The sequence below is a fragment of the Aethalodelphis obliquidens genome, unplaced genomic scaffold (genome assembly GCF_003676395.1).
Source record: "Aethalodelphis obliquidens isolate GAN/ISIS:26980383/991018 unplaced genomic scaffold, ASM367639v1 scaffold28, whole genome shotgun sequence".
In the NCBI taxonomy this organism is placed as follows: Eukaryota; Metazoa; Chordata; class Mammalia; order Artiodactyla; family Delphinidae; genus Aethalodelphis; species Aethalodelphis obliquidens.
In genome coordinates, this window is record NW_020837972.1 from 15,336,679 (window position 1) to 15,356,030 (window position 19,352).

General features: G+C 46.9%; 1 protein-coding gene across 1 annotated transcript in view; it reads right to left on the bottom strand.

Annotated features, from left to right (window-relative positions):
• The window catches only part of CUX2 (cut like homeobox 2), a 200,025-nt gene extending 185,295 nt beyond the window's left edge, over positions 1–14,730 (bottom strand). Inside the window, exon 1 of the mRNA XM_027124772.1 lies at positions 14,579–14,730. Within this exon, the coding sequence (XP_026980573.1) occupies positions 14,579–14,617 (39 nt within the window). The 5' untranslated portion in view covers positions 14,618–14,730. The remainder of the gene's footprint in view (positions 1–14,578) is intronic.
• Between the last annotated feature and the right edge of the window lie 4,622 nt (positions 14,731–19,352).

Below are 19,352 nucleotides of genomic sequence, written 5' to 3' on the forward strand. Positions count from 1 at the left end.
AAAATGCAGAATGAAATCTATATACCCAAGTAATGTCCACAAACCATTTAGTTAACAACAGAATGCCCCTCAACTGCCGACTTCTTAAACCTTAAGGGAAAAAAAAAAGACTCTTAATTTCATCACTTTGTCCTCACCACTTTTCAACGTTGTGCAGGCTTTGGCATTTCCTAATTATGAGCACAGCCTAATTCAATCAAGATTCTGCCACTGCTTTTTCAAATGTTCCAACTGATGCTGTGAAAGCAACACCTTTCCCCCCTCTCCCCAAATAAATTAAACCTCTGTATTATACTCATTACTTAAAATTCTCTGTAGATGAATTATTTTATTTTAAAAAATCATAATTACACACATCTACCTGTCAAATGAATAGGAGTCATATACTGCACGTCAGCAGGAACTAAGAGTTAGGCAGAAGGCCAAGAAAGGGGTGGGAGGATTCGGCCTTGGTTTCTCCATTAGCAAGCAGACACCACGGTGTGCATCGAACTGTGACTGACAACAGCCAGTGACCTGCAGATCTCTGCCAAAAGAACAGGAGGACATTCGTTCATTCATTCCTTTATAAATCTTTATTGAAAACTTACTGTGTGTCAGTCTGTGAACAGGCAGACCTGATCCCTGTCCTTATGGAACTTATGACACAAAACAGATAATCATACAAGTAATTATTACCATTGTGATAAGTACCAAGAAGGAAGAGAGCAAGGGCACCAGAGGGTATAACAGGAGCTATATCATCTAGTCAAGAGGCAACGAAGACCTCCTTGAGGAGATGGCACTTAAGCTGACACCTGAAAGAGGAATGAGAGTAAGCCAGACAAAGAGCAGATATGCTATGTTCATGGATTGGAAGACTCAATATTGTTAAGAAATTTCATTCTCTCCAAATTGATCTATGGATCCAATGCAGGCCCAGTCAAAATCCCAGGAATTTTTGTTTTTGTAGAAATTTATAAGCCAATTCTAAAATTTATATAGAAATTCAAAGGACATATAATGTCCAAAGAAATTTTAAAACAGATAAACAAGGTTAGAGGGCAATCTATCCAATTTCAAAGCTTATTGTGAAGATTAATAAAGTGTGGCACTGTTGTAAGGATAGACATATTGATCAATGAAACAAACTAAACAGACCCACACAGATGCTCATCTGATTTTTGAAAAAGGGCACCAAAGCAATCTAAAGGGAAAAGGGAAATTTTTTAACAAATGATGCTGGAACAACTGGATATCCGTATAGAAAAAAAAAAAGTGACCCTCAAATCCTTACCTCATACCATACAAAAAAATTAATTTGAGGTGGATCAGAGAGCTAAACATAAATGCTAAAATAACAAGGCATCTAAAAGAAAACATGAGAATAGATTTATGATTTGGGGGTAGGCAAAGATTTATTAGATAGGACACAGTAAGAAAGAGTATTCCAGACAGAGAAGACAGCATGAGCAAAGGCCCTGGAGAAGGAAAGAGTTTGATTTTTTTAAAAACTGAAACAAGGCCAGCATGGCTGCAGTGTGCTGCGTGAGGAAGAGAGTGGTAGAGTTTAAAACGCCAACTGCTACAATGATCTTTATAAAAACCCTGCACTTTTAAGAGATGAAAAGACAAGCTGCAGACTGGGAGAAAATATTTGCACATCACATATCTGACAAAGGATTTAACTCTAGAAAATATAGAGAACTCTCAAAACTCAACAATGAGACAAACAAACAACCCAATTAAAAAAACAGGCAAGATATTTTAATAGGCACATGACCAAACCAGATATACAGTTAGCAAGTAAGCACATGAAAAGATGCTCAACATCATTAGTTATTAGGGAAATGCAAATTAAAAGCACAATGAGATACCACTGCACTCCAATTAGAATGGCCAGAATTGAAAAACAAACAAATAAACAAACAAACAACCTGATAATACCAAGTGTTAGGGAACACAGAGAACAGCTGGAACTCTTCTACACTGCTGGGAGAAAAGTGGAATGGCACAGCCACTTTAAAGACTGGCGTTTCTTAAAAAGTTAAACATACGCTTATCAAATGCCCCAGCAATCCCACCCCTAGGTATTTACTCTAGAGAGATTAAAAACTATGGTCATACAAAAACTGCACAAAATGTTTATAGCAGTTTTTTTCATGGCTGCCAGAAACTGCAAACAACTCAAACATCTCTCAACAGGTGAATGAATAAACAAACAATGATATAACCACACAGTGGAATATTACCCAGCAATGAAAAGGAGCAAAGTACTAATACATGCAGCACCATGGAGAAATTTCAAATGCATTATGCTAAATGAAAGAAGCTAGATTTAAAAACATACACACACACACAAACACACATTATCTGTATGTATGTATTGCATCATTCCATTTATATGGCATTCTGAAAAAGGCAAAACTTCAGGGATACAGAGCAGAGCAGTGGTTTTCAGGTAAAGGGGATGGGGAAAGGGTCTGAATATAAGGGAGCACTAGGAAAGAATTTTAGAGGGTGAGTTAACTGTTCCATATTCCGATTGTGGTCAAAGCTCACAGAACTGTACAAACAAAACAAAACAAAATTACCCTATGTACGTTAAAAATAAAACTTCACCAGTCATCTCATCTCCTGCTTAAGCATTTTGCCAGGTTCCCCACCACCTACTGGAGAGAATCAAAAGTTCTTAGCCAGATGTCCAAGGCCAGGCTTCTCTCAGAGAGTACTCTATACCCATCCGTGCTCCCTCTGCAACTCCAGCTGGCAGAAACTTCAGGGCTCCAGGCCTCAGGGCCTTTGTTCATGCTGTTCCCTCTGCCTGGGATCCTCCTTCCCTGGCAAACTCCTATTCGTTTCCCCAAATGTGGCTCAAACGTCACCTCCTTGGATAGTCCACCCAAAGTGTCTAGCACTGAGGTTGGGTCCACAGAAATGCAAAGTGCAGCCAGGGCGGGCAGACTGATGTGGTTCAATGTCCAGTACTTAACGAGATGGTGGCCAAATTACATTTTAGATCAAAGTGTCTATATTCCAAAAGGGTTATCATGTGGGAAAAGCAAGAGAGGCAAGGAACATCTGTCCAGCTTTTCTTAATATGGCTTATTTTAACCTAAAGAAAATGACGAACTGGAAACTCTCAGGAGATGGAAGTCCAGACAGAGTCCAGCTACTCAAGAGGGAACCAATCCTCAAGTTCTGCCCCTTTGGGGCCTCCAAAGCACACAACTCATCCTAAGTTTCTCCCATGCCTCCATGTCCCTGTGTCACAAGTCCACAGTGAAGAAGCAGTTCCTTCCCCACGCCCAGACAGATGAAGGCAATAGCGAAGCCCCAGAACGCCACTTAAGAAAGATTTCTTAGGCTGTGGCTCTGCGAGTCCGAAATTTAAAAAGCGGGGTTTCAGCATCATGCAATTAATGCAGCAAACATTGATTTCTGCACCATAAGAGGCCGGTTCATTAATTCCAGATGCTCCCACCAGTCAAACCAAGGCTCGGCTTCTTTGCAAGATGAGGCAAGTGAGGATACTGAATTTTAAAATTCCTTTCTGCAGCAACCTTTATTACCAAACAGAGCATAAAACCCACCCACCCAGACTGCTTAATTCTTCCTAAATAATTAACAACACCTGCTCACCTCCCTGTTTATGTGGGCAAAACTCACAACGCTGCTCAGCACCCAAGTGGTCTCTCCTTCTTATGACAGGAGAGACCAGTTAGCCTTCAACCTCGGCCTCCCCCACCCAACCCTGAACAACCAGTGTATTTGCTAAGCGGAATATTCTTCTATGCCTCCCAATACCAGATCTCTTGACTGGATTAGATTTTTCTCTAAATCACCTTTGAAAGGTAAAGACCCAGTGGGGACTTCCTGATAAAGATATCTGGGGGCTCTTTGAGGTGAAAAAGAGAAAAAGATGTCCCTTGGGAGAGCCACTTTCCTTTGGAGGAGGCTTCTGCAAGTTGAAACTTTCCTTCTCCTTCCTTTCCTTTTTTTTTTTTTGTAAGGTAAATTTCCCTTCAGGGGAGTTGGTGGATTTAGCAAGACTCAAACTCTATAATTCAGGCCCAGGAAGGTGCAGGAATTGACCAACCAACTGTTGGGTTTTCTTGTCAATCAACAGAGCCTTGCTGCTTAGTGTGGTCCACTAAGGTGGCTCATCATCCCCGGGAGTCTGTTAGAAATGTGGACTCTTGGGTCCCATCCAAGTCCTAGTGAATCAGAACTTGCATTTAAACAAGAATCCAAGGTGACTCATGTTCATGTGAAAGTTTCAGAAGCACTGGATCAGGTGGTCTGTTTCAGAGAAGTGATAATGAGGAAGAACCATTGCCATATCTGCAAGGTGAAAGTAGGAAGAATACTTTCTGCTTGGCCTGCCCCAAGCTAAGATGCCCAGCCCTGCTACTCCAAGAACCATTATAGCCCTCAGATAAAACCTTCCAACAAGGCTGCCAGCCCAGGTCATCGGGCCACTGACCCAATCATGACACCCTGGCATGGTTCAGAAAACCCCAAACCACAAAGCCCTCAGTACTGTCCAAAGGGTGGCCCCTGGACCAATAGCATCAACGTCACCTGGGCACTTGTTAGACATGCAGAATCTCAGGACACTCAAGGCCTACTGATTCCCCAGGCATCACAGAAGCTCTCCAGGAGAGTCCTATGCACTCTAAAGTTTGAGGACTACCGACTGAGATCTCTGAACCTCATGCTGATATCTGGCAGCCACCAGCCTGTTTTGAGGGACTCCTTCAGTTGGACTCCAACTCAACTTGGGCCTTGGAGATGGCGGGGAGATCCACCATTGTTTTCTAAATGAAGAAGTAGTTGGGGGAAAAAAATAAAAGTGAATAAATGGTTCCCAGTGGGTCATTAACCTGTTACAGGGTTGGGAAAGTGATGAGGCATCTGGGATCCAAGTTCAAAGCCACTGCTTTGAACCAACAATGAGTTTCTCTGGCGAGAGGCATCAACAGGCCCGACCCCTCCCCTCACCTGTACCCCATTCTCTGCCCCATTCTCTCAATTTCTTTATTCAAGAGCAACTCAGGGATGAAATAGTCTTTTGAATGTGTGGGTTCCCTCTTCGCCGCCCCCCTTCAGCCTTCTCAGTTATCCTGGTGAACGCAGCGAAGATTTCATGCACCAAATACCATCCGGCTCCAATTGTCATTTCAGGATTCGCACTATTTTAATGAATGCCAAAACTGTTTTTTCACTTGATAGAGCCTGACACGACCAACAATCACAGATTAGAGAGAAACTTCTTGCTTTTCAACAAAGGTTAATAAATAGTGACAGCATTAAGTCTATTCTGATTAACTATGCTGAAAGATATTACTGCTGTTTGTAACATGAAATCATTATTGGATTAAGCACAGCATATAAAAATGAAATGTGAGTTTTAATCTCAAACACAGACATGCAGGCTGCTCAGATAAAGGCGAGGTAACACTCAGAGGCTCATATTAATTTTTAAGTTGCTCTGATGAAGGGATATTATCTGTCATTTGTCTGGTCTGGATTTGATGGTCCCTCGGTGAACTCTCTTATTGCTCCCTCTCAAAAGATACTAAGAGGCAAATAGCAGTGATACCCCCCCAACACACACACCCTTCACTAAGCTGTACCCACACTGAGTGGCTGAAAAAAGCATGGCAGGACCCAATAGGGATTGATGGACCACAAGTGGCTTCACTCTTCTGGGGGTTCTTTGACTTCAAAGACCTTCACCAAGAAAATGCCAATCCCAAGTAAGGGGATAGGTTGAAGATGGGGAAGATCCACCCTGGTTTTCTAAATGAAGAAGTTGGGTGAAAGGAATAAAAGTGAATGAATGGGAACTCCCCAGCTGTCCAGTGGTTAGAGCTCCGTGCTTTCACTGCAGGGGGCACAGGTTCGATCCCTGGTCAAGGAACTAAGATCCCACAAGCCGCGTGGTATGGCCAAAGTGAATAAATGGCACCCAACAGGTCATTAACCCAGGACAGGCTTGAAAAAGAAATGACATCCAAATTCAAAGACACTACCTTGCCCCCTTCCCCACCATCCCATCCACTGTGGACACTGAAAATGCCCTGAGGTGCATTATTTTGAGATGTTCTGTGCATTCATTCATTCAGCACCCAGACTGTGGTCTCTAAATACCATTTCCTAGTAAAAGGATCCAGGACTCCCTGGAGCAATGTCTGCGTCCAAAGCTGGGGTGGGAAATGTACACAGTGAGTCTGGAAATCTTCCTAGAAAGCAAGGAGACTGTCCAAGACTACTGGAGGAGTCCAAAGGATTCAGGGGTCAACTTTCAGAGGTCCCCACGCACCAGAGACTGGACAACCTGAATATGAATAGAGATAATAACCGAAATGGATGAGGACACTCCAATGACACTTGCATCCATGGGTTTACAACGATATTTAAAAAAACTCTTATTGGCCACTTTTGGGGGACACTGGGGAAGCAACTCTTTATTTTGAAAACTGGCAAATAAAGGGAAAGAATTAAGCATTTATCCGCCCTTTCCTGGACACACTAGCCTTCAGAGTGAGCAAACAATTGATGTGGGGTGGTTTCTCTGTAGAGAAATCTTCCAGCTAAGAAAAAGAAGAGGGACAGAATCAACCTATCAACATTTTGCAACCCCTAATGAATTAATGGATACAGGCAATGATTATCAGTGAGTGCAAAACTCAGCGGATGAAGAACTGATGGGAGACAATGGACAGATCAGGCTGACAGCTCCAAACCCCACAGATCAATCTCAATGACACAGAAAAGGAGACAGCCAGGCTTCACGTACCTCCTGACAGAAGGGCACACCACCACCCATGACGTGGTCTTGCCAAAAACATTGAACCAACATCTGGTCAAGCCTCTGAGGCTACCACCAGTTCACAGGAAACCCAGGGGATGGAGGAGTATTAAATGACACCTCAGGGATATGCTCAGCTAGATCCAATGGAGAGAAACTCTACGGGATGAAAGCCTTCTTCAGCAAGAATAAAAGAATAAAAGAGAGGAAGAGAAGGAGAGTGAGAGGAGGGCGGGGTAGAAATAGAGAGGGGACAAAGAAAAAGGGGGGGGACACAAAATAAAATATGAATCGATAAGTCCATACTGAAACAAATTAATAACTGAATAGATAAATAAGTGAGGGAGAAAGAAAAGCTCTTCAACTAATAAATGTAGAGGTAATGATGGAAAGAGAGAAATCACCATTTGGCAAACACCGCAGTAATAACTGTTTCAGGCAAGAAGCATTGATGGATCTAAAATTAGTGGGCAAAAGAATTAGTAACAGAGTATTTACATTGTCTCAAAGTGTTTCCCCACAAGATACTTATTAATTACGAAGGAAAAAACCCAATAAGTTCACAGCAGAGAATCCCAGCAGACAAAAGTGACCAAAGTTAACATCACTACTAATGGGACAGATGGTCACCATGTGCCTCCTGATATGATGCATGGAGAAGGACACAACATCACTCCTGTAGCATTTCTGCCAAAATGCATAACCTGAAGCTAATCATGAGTAAACATTCCCAAATCAAGGGACAATCTACAAAATAAAAGGCCAGTTCTCATCTCAAGTGTCAAGGTCATGCAACCACAAGAGCACTGTGTATTACAGTAGAGAGAGGCCCCAGATTCTCCTTCACCGTGACACAGTCCCTGAAAAGTCTACTTGATATCTGCGCATCAAACAGTTCTCCTTCACTTAGTCCCACAGGGTGTCTCCCTGCAACCCAGCACTGAGCACAAAAATGCTCACTGAATGAATAAATCAATGAATAATAATCAGCTTAAACCAAAAAGGATTTTTACTGGCTCACATGACCTGAAAGTTTCAGGTTACTGACTTCAGGCATGGCTGTATCCAGCAGCTCAAATGATGTCATCTCATCCTACTTACCTCCTGACTCAGCTTTCCTCTGTGTGGGTGGGCTTTGTTTTCAGCCAGGGTTCTCCCTTGGCAGCTCTCTTTCACCAGCATGGCAACTCCCAGGGAAAGAAAACACCTCTTTCTCAGTAGCTCTAGCAAAAGTCCCAAGATTCACTCTGTCTTGACTGAATTGGGTCCATGCACTTTAATCTGTTCCATATTAAAGGACTCAAGAAACATGACAATTAAATGCAGTGCATGATCCAGGACTGGATCCTAGACCAGAAAAGGATGCTAGTGAGCAATGGGAAAAATTTGAGTAATATCAGTACACTAGATTATAGTGTTGTATCAATGCTAACTTACTCATTTTGTAATTGTTCTGTGCTTATGTTGAATGTTTATGTTACATTATATTAATGTTAATCTGGGTGAAGGGAATATGGGGAATTCTCTGTATTATGCCTGCAACTTTTTGTAAATCTTTTTGAAACAATTTAAAAATAAAAGTTAAAGAATAATATTTTTAAATATTCCCTAATTACCCTACCTCCAATGGTTCCCTCCAGACAACACTTCAGAACATCTCTTACTGCAGAGCACTTAGAATTATAAATTCACTTATTGCTTCTTTGCTGAATGCAGTCTCTCTTGCTGGTTTGTGAGCCCTCTGAACACATGGCACTTTCCTACCAGAGGGAATCACTATACTTTCTTTACCATCCCCTTCTTTTCCCATGTAGATTTTATTACTTTCTATAGTTATATATTCATCTGCACTTGGCTCATTCATTCATCTGTCCAGCCAATAAATCTCTGAAGGCACACGTGTGCCAGGTAAAAGCTAGATATTGAGAACCCAGCAGTGATCCAAGCACACAAAATTTCTGCTCTTAACACAGCTTTACTCTGTCGCCACCACCAGTCTGAAATCTCCAGGGCATAGAGCCATACCTGCTTTGTTTCCTGCTTTGTCTCCAGTGCCTGTTACATAGTTAGCAATCAAAAAGTGCCCACTGAATGAATAAATAGATGAATGGCAAACATACCACCACCACCTCCTCCAGCACCTACAGCAGACATTGTTAATTGATCCCAGAACCCTTTCCCATTGAGCCTGGCCAAACAGGCATGCAATGCATTTGCCTAAGTGCACAGAAGAAGCCTTGGTTAGCATCTGTTTTAGACAAGAAGAAATGAGTGGCAAAAGGCAGGAAGTCACTGGCCTTAGAGCACTGATAAAATCCAGTGCCCTGACTTCTAGCCTCTGCAAGTTCCACTGTCCCACGAGGTAGGAGACATTTCCACAACAGCAGTCAAGTTTTAGGCAACTGCTGGGCCTCATTAGATCTCACACCAACCTCCTTCCTGGCCCCTTGTTCTCCTCTCCTGGTTCAATCCAACTCAGGGGGGCAAGCATAGAAACATTCTCCCCAAACAGGGTTACTGTGCCCACGTTTCAGAGAGCAAAGAAACTTAATGAAAGTGGCCTCATGAGCTGAGGAATCCTGCACAAAGCTTAATTCTGCTTCAGACACCCAGGGACCTCCTGAAACAGGGACCATGGAGAGCTTGCCCATCGCTATGCCAGGGTGTTTGGCACTTAATTATTTTCTATTTTCCTCTATTTGTTTCACGGCTTTACAGCCAACTTAACCCTCTCCTCACCAAACCATGAGGTAACCAATAGTTGCAGATACAGGGAAGTTCCACCTCTGAAAGGCAAACACGTCCCAACCCCTCTCCGAGCCTGTTTTCCCTTTTGAAAATGAAAGAAGATGTTGTGAGGTCCGAGTGCCCTGGGTTCAGATCCTGGTTTGACCACTTCCTCTGAATGTGGGCAGGTACCTAATGCTCCCTGCCTCAGTTCCCCCATATGTGAAATGGGTCGATGCTGTGAGGATCACTAGGGAATGTGGCTGGAAAGCACCCAGCTCAGAGAGCAAGTTTGAAAGACAGTAGATGTTACTCCCATATAAATTCCCCCTCATTTCTCACCTTGTGGGAACTTCTAGAATCACTGGCTTCTCCATTTCACTGGGTGAGCCTTGGGGGTGCTTGACAAATATTCCCGGAGTTAAATTTAGACTTGAAGTGGGTGGACTTTGTACAGGGTGTCTGCCCAGGTGAGCACCCCAAAGTCAGGGATCCAGCTGCCTTGGACACCTTTGCATTGTCACTGCCTTGGGTGCTGCCTGGCACAAAGGGATTTTGTGTATAAGACCATTTATTTGCTTTCATTCTTACATAGTTTTAATATCAGGCATTTGTTTTCTCGTTGAGGTTTGCAGGTCCCACCCCAGGCCTTTCTGCTCCCTGTACTCTCTGACCCCCACCTGAAGAATGGGCATTTTGCCTGCCATGCAGACGCCCCCGTCCCTCCAAACTCCCCTAAGCCAGAGAGCATGTCGTAAATATGGTCGCAGCTGTGACATCAGGCCCTGCCCAGGTGAATCCTGCAGCTCCCTGGAACTCCCCGAGGCAATAAAAGAACTTAGCTGGGAACATGGAGAAAAGAATTATAAGTGATGTCTGCATGACATCTTCACCTGACTGAATTAGGCAAGGAATCTGAGGAAAGGGGTATGTGCCCCAGTCAAGTGTCAAAAAGGTTTCCGCAAAGGAGAAACTTATGTGGCCCAAGGACTCATATGACCCACATCAGGTGGGTGGGCTAGTGAGGAGTCTGTGGGTTTGGCCACAAAGGAGGAGGCTTGCCTGGTCTAACCAGGCCCTGTGGGTGATTCAAGGGAAGGGGTGAATGACACAGAAGAGTATACATTCGGGTGCACCAGTAAATGTTACAAAGAGCCTCAGTTTTCTCACCTGTAAAACGGGGGCAGTGCAGATTCAATGAGATGGTGTAAGTCAACACTTAACACAATGCCTGGCTCACAATTAGTACTCAGCCAAGGGAGGAGGTGCAATGTATCATAATTGCTTCTGAATTTCAGACAGAACAAATGGGTCCTGATGCACAAAGCTCTCCATCAACCATTTTACCTGAGTCGCTGGCCAAACAAAGCCCAACAGCCCCTCTTCTGCCATAACCTCGCCCCTCCCAGTCCCCTCCCCTACACACTGGACAGTAGCTGGTCCCCCATCTACTGTGTGTGGTTCCCACACCTCCCTGCCTTTGAGCCTATGAACTCCTGGAACAGAAAAGTGTTTCCCACCCCTCCCCCTTTCTGTCACGCGTCAGCATTTCTTTCATTCAAGGCCCTTCTCTTGGAAGTCTTCCAGGATTGCTTCCATCAACATCCATCACCTGCTCCTTGGCACTCCCATGGCACTCTGCTCCTCTATCAGCAAGTAATACAAATTATTAGTTGTTAATATCATCACTGCAATCAGAGCTGCCATTAATTATCACCAAGAAATATTCTCAATTAATCCTCTGAATTACCCCATGCGGCAGGTATGCTCTCCCCACTTTACAGAGAAGGAAACTGAGTCAAAGAAAGGTAAAGCCACTTACACAAGGCCACCTAGCCAGGAGGTGACAGACACAGGCTTCAGTTTGGGCCTGTGTAGCTCCAAAGTCCTCACTTTTCTCCAGATGAGCGCTGGAAAAGGCAGCTGAAGAGGTGGGAACCCGTGTGCCCCATCTTGAGGGGACAGGGGGAGTGTGGTTGTGAGTTATAGGCCCTGGAGGGAGCAGCAGAGCTGTGCACGCGCAAGCACACACATGTACACACACACAGCTTCTTTCTGGCTTCCCCGAGTAGCCCTCTCCTGAACTTCAGAACATCTCCCCTTCACTGAGTCACCTTCCTGGGAGGAGGGGGAGAGAAATCAATATTCTGTTGCCTATCAACTCGGTTATCAAGTCAACCAGCACTGGCCCCCAAGGCCACAGCCAATCATTCCAAAACCCCCAAACCTCACTTCATTACAGTTATAAGAACATTTCCTTTTAATCACCCCCAAATATTTCTGAGGAGGCAGAAATAAATAAGACTGCCCGGGAGAAGACCAGACGCATCTTTACATGGAAAGGCACAGTGCAGCGTGCAGGGGCAGCAGACCCTGAGCTCAGTGGGGACCGTATGACCCTCAGCATGGCTCCTGGGTCTATTCTGGGGGCAGTGATGGGCCGCTCACAGGGCAGATCACCAAGGGTGGCTACTTAGAGGAGAGCAGGTCTCAAGACATGACAGCAAAAACCCAGCCAGGAGAAACACCAAGACAGAGTCCTGCTCACCCTCTGTGTGAGACAAATGGCCCCCCCACCCCTACCCCTTCCTTCTAAAGAGGAGTCAACATTCCCTGAGGGCCACACTGGGCTGCAAGCTCACGTGGTCTCAAAAAGGACAGCCAACATGAAGATCAAGGGCTGAAATGGGAGTCGAGGTGAGTGGGGTGGGGAGCCATTCTGTGATCTTGAGGGTGTCTCTGAAGCTCACTGCGCTGCTATTTCCTCCTCTAGTAAATAGGAATGGAGTTTATAATCCCTCTCTACCTGGTGACTCTGAACACAGCACGGTAGTAATGATAATGGTGAACAGTCAATGAGCGCTTGCTGTGTCCCAGGCCCTTTCCTTAAACCCACTGTGTGAATGATCTCATTTTACAGACAAGGAACGAGTAGCACAGAGAGGTGAAGCAACTTGTCCCACGTCACACAGCCAGAAGGGCACAGAGCTGGGATTTGAACCTGGGAAAGCCCAGCTTCTGAACTGAGCCCCTACCCCCTTTCCCATCTCCTCACTGGCCTCCTGAGAGGCCCAAGTCTTTGGGAGCCAATTACAAATGAACAGTTCAGCAAGATGAGTCCTGGGATTCCCTTTGGACCCTGCTGACCCATGACCTCCCATGAGCCATCCTGGGATTTGGCTTCTAAATTAAATCCTTAATGCCCCAAATCCACTAACAAGCACTTATTAGGTATCTCTCAAGTTATTTATATTATGTACGGGGCAGGAGAGAGAAAGGTAAGAAATGAAACTGGCCTGTCAGGGATTCTGGCCTACTTGATGTGAACACAATGCAGCCAGGATGCAGCTGAATTAGATACAAAGCAGGAAAAAAGATGATTGGTGCTCCGAGAGAGAGAAAAATGCAAAAAAACGATAAAGGCAAAAGGAGAAGAAGACTATAGATAGAAGCTATGGAGCTCAAGCAGGACTTGAAAGGCAGGTAGGTTTGGGATACGCAGAAGGGAGGAGAGCACTCCAGGTGGTCAGAACAGCTTGGGCAAGTGCAAGGATCCAAGCTGGTCCAAGTAGAGTGAATCCTGGGACTTTTGCTAGAGCTACTAGGAAAAAGGGGCTTTCTTTCCCTGAGAGTTGCCATGCTGGTGAAAGAGAGCTGTCAGGGGAGAACCCTGGCTGAGAACAAAAGTCACCCACACAGAGGAAAGCTGAGCTAGGAGACGAGTAGGATGAGATAACATTTGAGCTGCAGGATACAGCCATGCCTGAAGCCAGATAACCTGGAACTTTCAGGTCATGTGAGCCAATAAAAATCCTTTTTGATTTAAGCTGGCACCAGGTGAGTTTCTCTCATACAAACACAAGAGTCCTGCCCATTACAGTAGAGAGTGGCCCCAAATTCTACCTCACTGTGACATAATCCCTGAAAAGTCTATTCGAGATTCACACATCATCAGTTCTTCTCTTTCACTTGAGTCCACAAGGCGTCTCCCTGCATCCCGGCACTGAGCACAGAAAATATTCACTGAACGAATGACATTCCCCCCACAGTCAATGCTTACCTGTCCGTCAAGGTCATATTCACTGCCTCGAACCCATTCCCTGGTCTTTGAGGTGTGGGATAGTGTCTCAGTTTTCTGCCATCACCCTACCTCTGGCCATCACAATCACAGTTAAGCGATTAACTCCAGGAAATGTTCCATGCACCCACAGCTCTGCAAAGTGTGCATCTCTGAAGGGGAGGTGCCTAGATCAGGCCCCCTCTTCTGTGGGAAGCTGCCACGTTGTCCCTGAATCCAATCACTCCCTTAGCTGCAGTAAACTCAGGAGCATGATCCATCCACCCATCCAAAGAGCACTTGTTGAGCAATTACTACACACCAGACACCTTTTGCTCAAAGCGTCTGAATGAGTCTGGTTATAGAAATGAGCATGGGGGCAAAAACCCTGGGGAGTTTCTCTTCCGTGAAACAAAGAGGCTCCGCCCACACAAGCAGATAAGACCCTGAAGATAAGAGTAGTGTCCCCCACTAGATGGGAAACTTACAAACTTATCTGCTGCCAATAATAATAAAATGTTTTCCTCCTCGTAAAAATACCCCCTTCCTTGCAGACCTCAAGACATCGAATTTGAACCTTCTCGATATCTCTGTTAAACTGGCAAGGAATGTTCCCTTGCAAAAAGATGAAATAAGAATCATAGTAATAACAACAACCTTCTTAAAAAACCGTTTACCATGCCAGATGCCAGGCTAAATGTTTTAACTACATTTAAACTACATTTAACTACATTTTAACTACATATTCCTTTGAACCCTTGCTACAACCCTAAGAAGTGGGGAATTGGAGGCTCAGAGAGGTTAAGTAACTGGCCTGAAGTCACGGAGCAACTGAAGGAACCAGAATTTCTACCCAGATCTGGAAGATTCCAAAACATCTCCGGCCCTCAGCTTTTTCCTTTGTAAAGTAGAAATAAGTAGGACTTACTTCAAAAGGTGTGTACATACACTAGATGAGATAATGCCCATAAAGTGTTTTAGGACACAGCCTTACTCACGTGAAGGGCTTTGCCCAGCCAAATGGAGTATTTCATCATCAGTGTGCCCCTGACATGGTTTAAGGCAGGTGGGCTCAGGGCACCATGCGGTGTCAGGCGGGGGGAAAACAGCCCTCTGTACTCGGCTCTCCCCTCTGCTGTCTGCCGCCAATGCTCAGATGTCAGTTGCCTTTTGACAAGTGCACAAAACAGTTTAGGGTGCCCACAGCCACCACAAGCCCAAGCTTGCTGGATCCACCCCGGCAGGGAGAACTGCCAGGTGGCTCTCTTGCCGGTTGGCTCTCACCCCTGGCTGCTGCCCAGAGTGACTTAACCGAGTCTGTACCCGCCTTGCCAAATCGTTGGAGGAGAGACAGCATAGCATTTGACCCAGCCCACCCATGCAGAATACCCACCCCACAACCCATGCCATGATGCCCTGGGCACTCCCAGTCAGATGCCTGGCACCCAGCAGCTGCCTGTTGGCACAGAGTGGGCAAAGCTGCAGAAAGAGTGGGTTACAAGTTGTGTTTTAAAAAAAAGAAGATGGTATTGTGTGCTGACGGGATATTTTAATCTGGGTTCAGGCATTCCAGAAATAACAATGATAGCTCATGCTCTACAGCACTTAATCTAACCTTTTATGTAAAGTAAGAAATTTAACCCTCACAACATCTCATGCAGTAGGTACTATTGTTAGCCCAATTTTACAAGTAAGAAAACAGGCACAGACAGGATGACTTGCCCATGATCACAATGCAAGTAGGACACAATGAACCCGGCTGTCAGCCCATGTAAAACTGCTGTGTTCAAGAAAGGCCCCAAGGTAACAACTGAGAGACAGCCCTGAGGCTGTCGGGCACAATTCCCATTTACAGATGATAAGACTGAGGCTCAGAGAAGCTGACCAACACACTCAAGGCCACACATAGCATTTGAAGCCAGGCTCCCGAATTACATTTCGCACTACTTCCTGATTATACTGAATTTTGCACAGTACCTGGTTTCTACTCTGTAAAATCCAGCTCTCTCATACCAGCCACCCTGTCCTGCATAGGGTGATACCACAAGACAAATCCCAGTGACAAGGAGGTGAGCTGGAGGGAGACAGGGATTAAAAAGTGGTTCCTCTGGTCCCGTAGAGAAGCTCTCTGGCCACCAGGTTCCCTCAGGGGGTGGGTTTTCTGCCCTAGAGAAGCAATTATAGAAGGTTGAGCCCTGTGGGTGGCAGGGCTCAGGGCTGCTGTGGCCCCTGCGGAAGCTCTGATCACCTCCAGGGCTAGGGCCGGAGCCCCCACTACCCAGCTCGGGGCAACCAAGCCCAGGGCGCCAGCCTCCCCCCAGGCAAGACCAACAACTGTCAACCAGGGGCTCTCATTGCCAGGGGTAGGCACGCCCTGAAAAAGCACATTCTGTTTCATAAAATAACTTTATATTTAGAAAGCAGCACCCAGAAACAAAGCATCCATTGCTCACATGGCCCAAGCTGCAGGGGCAAAGCTCAACAACACCACAGTGGGAGCAGAGTGGGTTCAAAACGGCGCCATCCTCAGAGGCACCTGGAGGTTTCCTGAGTCTCTGACTGGAGTCGGGGCCAGGTGGGAGTCTGGCAGCCTGTCAACAGTGCTGGCCCACTGTATTCTCGAACCCAGGAAGGTGTGTGACAGGCTGAGTTACCCAAAGACAGCTCTGCCAGGGACTCCAAACGGGAGAGGATGGGAGAGTGCCACACACGCTCTCACATGCAACACATGCACCCTCGACATGTTACATTCTCTCACATGCGTGCACGCACACACAGCATGGCTTACGCTCTCACATGCAATGGGTGCTCACATGCAACATGCCTTCATGTTCAACATGCACACAACACGCTCTCACACAACATACTCACCCACGAGACACTCTCCGCTACACATGAGCATGTGTTCAAATGCATGCTCACACACTCACACACTCCTATTACACACACGGTCATACTCACATGTGCACACACACGGCTGTATGGATGCACATAGACCCACAAAGACCCACAGTCACGCACCCATGTGCCCCTCCAAGATGCTCACACACATCCACGCACAGATAGAAAAAGACACGCAGGGCCACAGAGAAACATGCCCAGACCCAGACCCCGCCACACCCATGACCACCTCCCAAAGGCACAAGGACAACACAGAAAGACACACACACAGACAAAGAGTCACACCCAGTATCGCACGTGGACAGCCCCTGCAAAGCCGTAATGCACGCAGAAAAAGACACACGGAGACCCAAACCCGCCACACACACCTGGCTGGACACATATAAGGGCACAGGGACACATACACAGTCACAGCCTCCTGCTCTCACGCCCACAGGTTCTCCCCACCGATGGCACGTCCTGGCGCTTACCCTGGGCAGGGGCGTCCAGACACAGGCGGCAGTGCCGTCTTTCCAGCCCCAGCCCGGCAGCCTGAGCCCACTCCAAGGGCCTGTCACACAGCACCACCGGCAAGTAAAGAGCGAATGTGCAAAAATAAAGCCGAAAGGCTGCGATAAAGCAGTCCCCTTCCCACAGGACTCCGCGCTGACGCAGGTTCTGCTCTCTGCAATAAACATTTTCATTCTAATTTTAAAAGACATTAGCATTACCTCTTTGGCTCTCCATCCAGCCAGACGGTACCTCGCCTGCTGGGCCACCCGCCGGCCGTACTGGGCAGCAAGGGGACGGACGCAGGGTCCCAGGCCTTACGCCCTACGCCTACAGGTCACCCGGCACGAGGGGTGCTGACCCAGGGGCCTGCTGGCCACCTGGCTTTTATTTTACATCATCCCTGCAGAATCCCACTGATGCTACACCCAATAAAGCAAAGAGATATACCCCCAAACTTCCTCTGGAGAACTCTGTCTCGCTCCAGCCGGGATCCCTGCGGATCCAGTCGTGCCATCCAACATGAGCACCACACACTAGGAAGGCAGCTTTCAAATGATGGCTATGCCCCCTGACAAATGGCAGGCTCGGTGTGAACTGGGGCACCGTCCTCCACCTCCCACCCCACAGCTCGCCCTGCCTGCAAACTCAAGCCTCACCTCGCACCTCCCAGCCGTGACTCAATCTGGATTTCCAGGCTTGGCAAGGACTTAAGGGAGAAGGGAAACCACAGACTAGTTTGTGAAAGACAATGAGCTATTTTTATGAGCTCAGAGGCCTAGACCCAAAATACAGCCTCCAGCCTCAGCTCTTGCCCCATCCTGCTCACCCTTAAGGTCCCAGGTACTCTGAACAGGTGATTTCTGCAAAGCCACCTCCGAGCCTTTGCCCAAGCTGTTCCCTCCTCCTAGAACACTTTCTTGTCTCTTTGCCAGAGCTGTACCTGGTGATCCTTCAGGTCTCAGCTTCCAAGTCACTCCATACCATATTGTTGGGGGCCCAGGGATCCCATGTTGTCCCATGTTGAAGGGGGCAACCCAGTTCCTGCCTTTACTGAGATATAATGTAGGTGGCCTCCTTCCAGAAGTTTCCTAGGCCTCCCAGACTGTGTTGAGCACCTCTCCTCAGCTCCCATGGGCTCCTGGGCTCCCCGCTTAAGGGACAGCTCTCCCCAAGCTGGTTCTACCCACCTGTCCCTGGGTCTGTCTCCAGTAGCTATGGGGACTAGGGACTCCCCAAGCGCAGGGGGCAGTCTGCCGTGTCCCTCCAGGTCTCCCTGCACCGGGCACAGCATTAGCCCAATAGGTGGCTGCTGAGTGAGTAAATGAACAAAGAGCTCGTGCTGGCTGAAGCACCATGGCTCACAGCCTTCCTCCTCCACAACCAAAGACAGAGACCAGGAAAGGGAGACCTAAGTAAGTCCTTGCTAGAGAGACGATGTGACACTGGCTCTGGCTGGCTCGCAGCTCTTATCTGCTCTGCCCTGGGGCTGGAGGGGGCTGTACCCAAATGTTTCCACATTGCTATGTTAGCAATCAAGGCTCCACAGGCCCCCGAGCATAAAAATGTGGGATGAAAAAGAGAAATGTCAGCAGATGGCTCACAGCAGCCTCAGAGCCCTCCCTCTGGGGCCTCTTGGATCTTCCTGCATCGGTCCTCTACTGGGTAGTCCCAATGCCACGGCCCGGCTCAGGCCCCCTCCCCACGACACAGGCCTGGATGACTGCAGTAGCTCCTCCTGGTCTCACTGACTCTGATCTTACCCCCTCACAATTCCTCCTCTCCAGGGTGGCCTGAGGGCTCCTTGCAAAAGGTAACTGGCTTCAGTCACTGCCACTCCAGGCTCAAACCTCTCCATGGCTTCCTGCAGCTCTTAGAATTAAACCCCTAAATCCTCACCCTGAGCCTCCAGGAAAAGTCCAATCTCTACGTGGTGGCCCAGGAGGTCCTGCCTGATCTAACATCCACCACCAGCTCCAAGCTGACCTTGATCTCTAACTGAATGAGTCACCAGTCCCCAGTGTCTGTGCCAGTGCCCATGCTGTTCCCTGTGTCTGATGCTGTTCCCTGGTGTAAAAGAATGGCAACCCTAATTCCCTGCCCGGGAAACACATCTTTCCAGACTTGCGGCAAAGAGTTTCTTTGAGGCTCCTTCCCAGCTCCTGACTCTAAGCCCCTGCACACCAAGTACCCAGTGCCGAAGAAACCTCCATCTTGTGCTGTCATGGGTGGTCTTCTCTCCCTGGTGACCCTCTTGAGAGCAGGAGTCCCATTTTATTTATCTAGAGGCTACCCAGATCTGGCCCAGAGTAGACACATTAACATGTATTAGTGATTACTGCTGTGACGAATATGTTTTTCAAGCTCCCTCTGTGGCCTGGT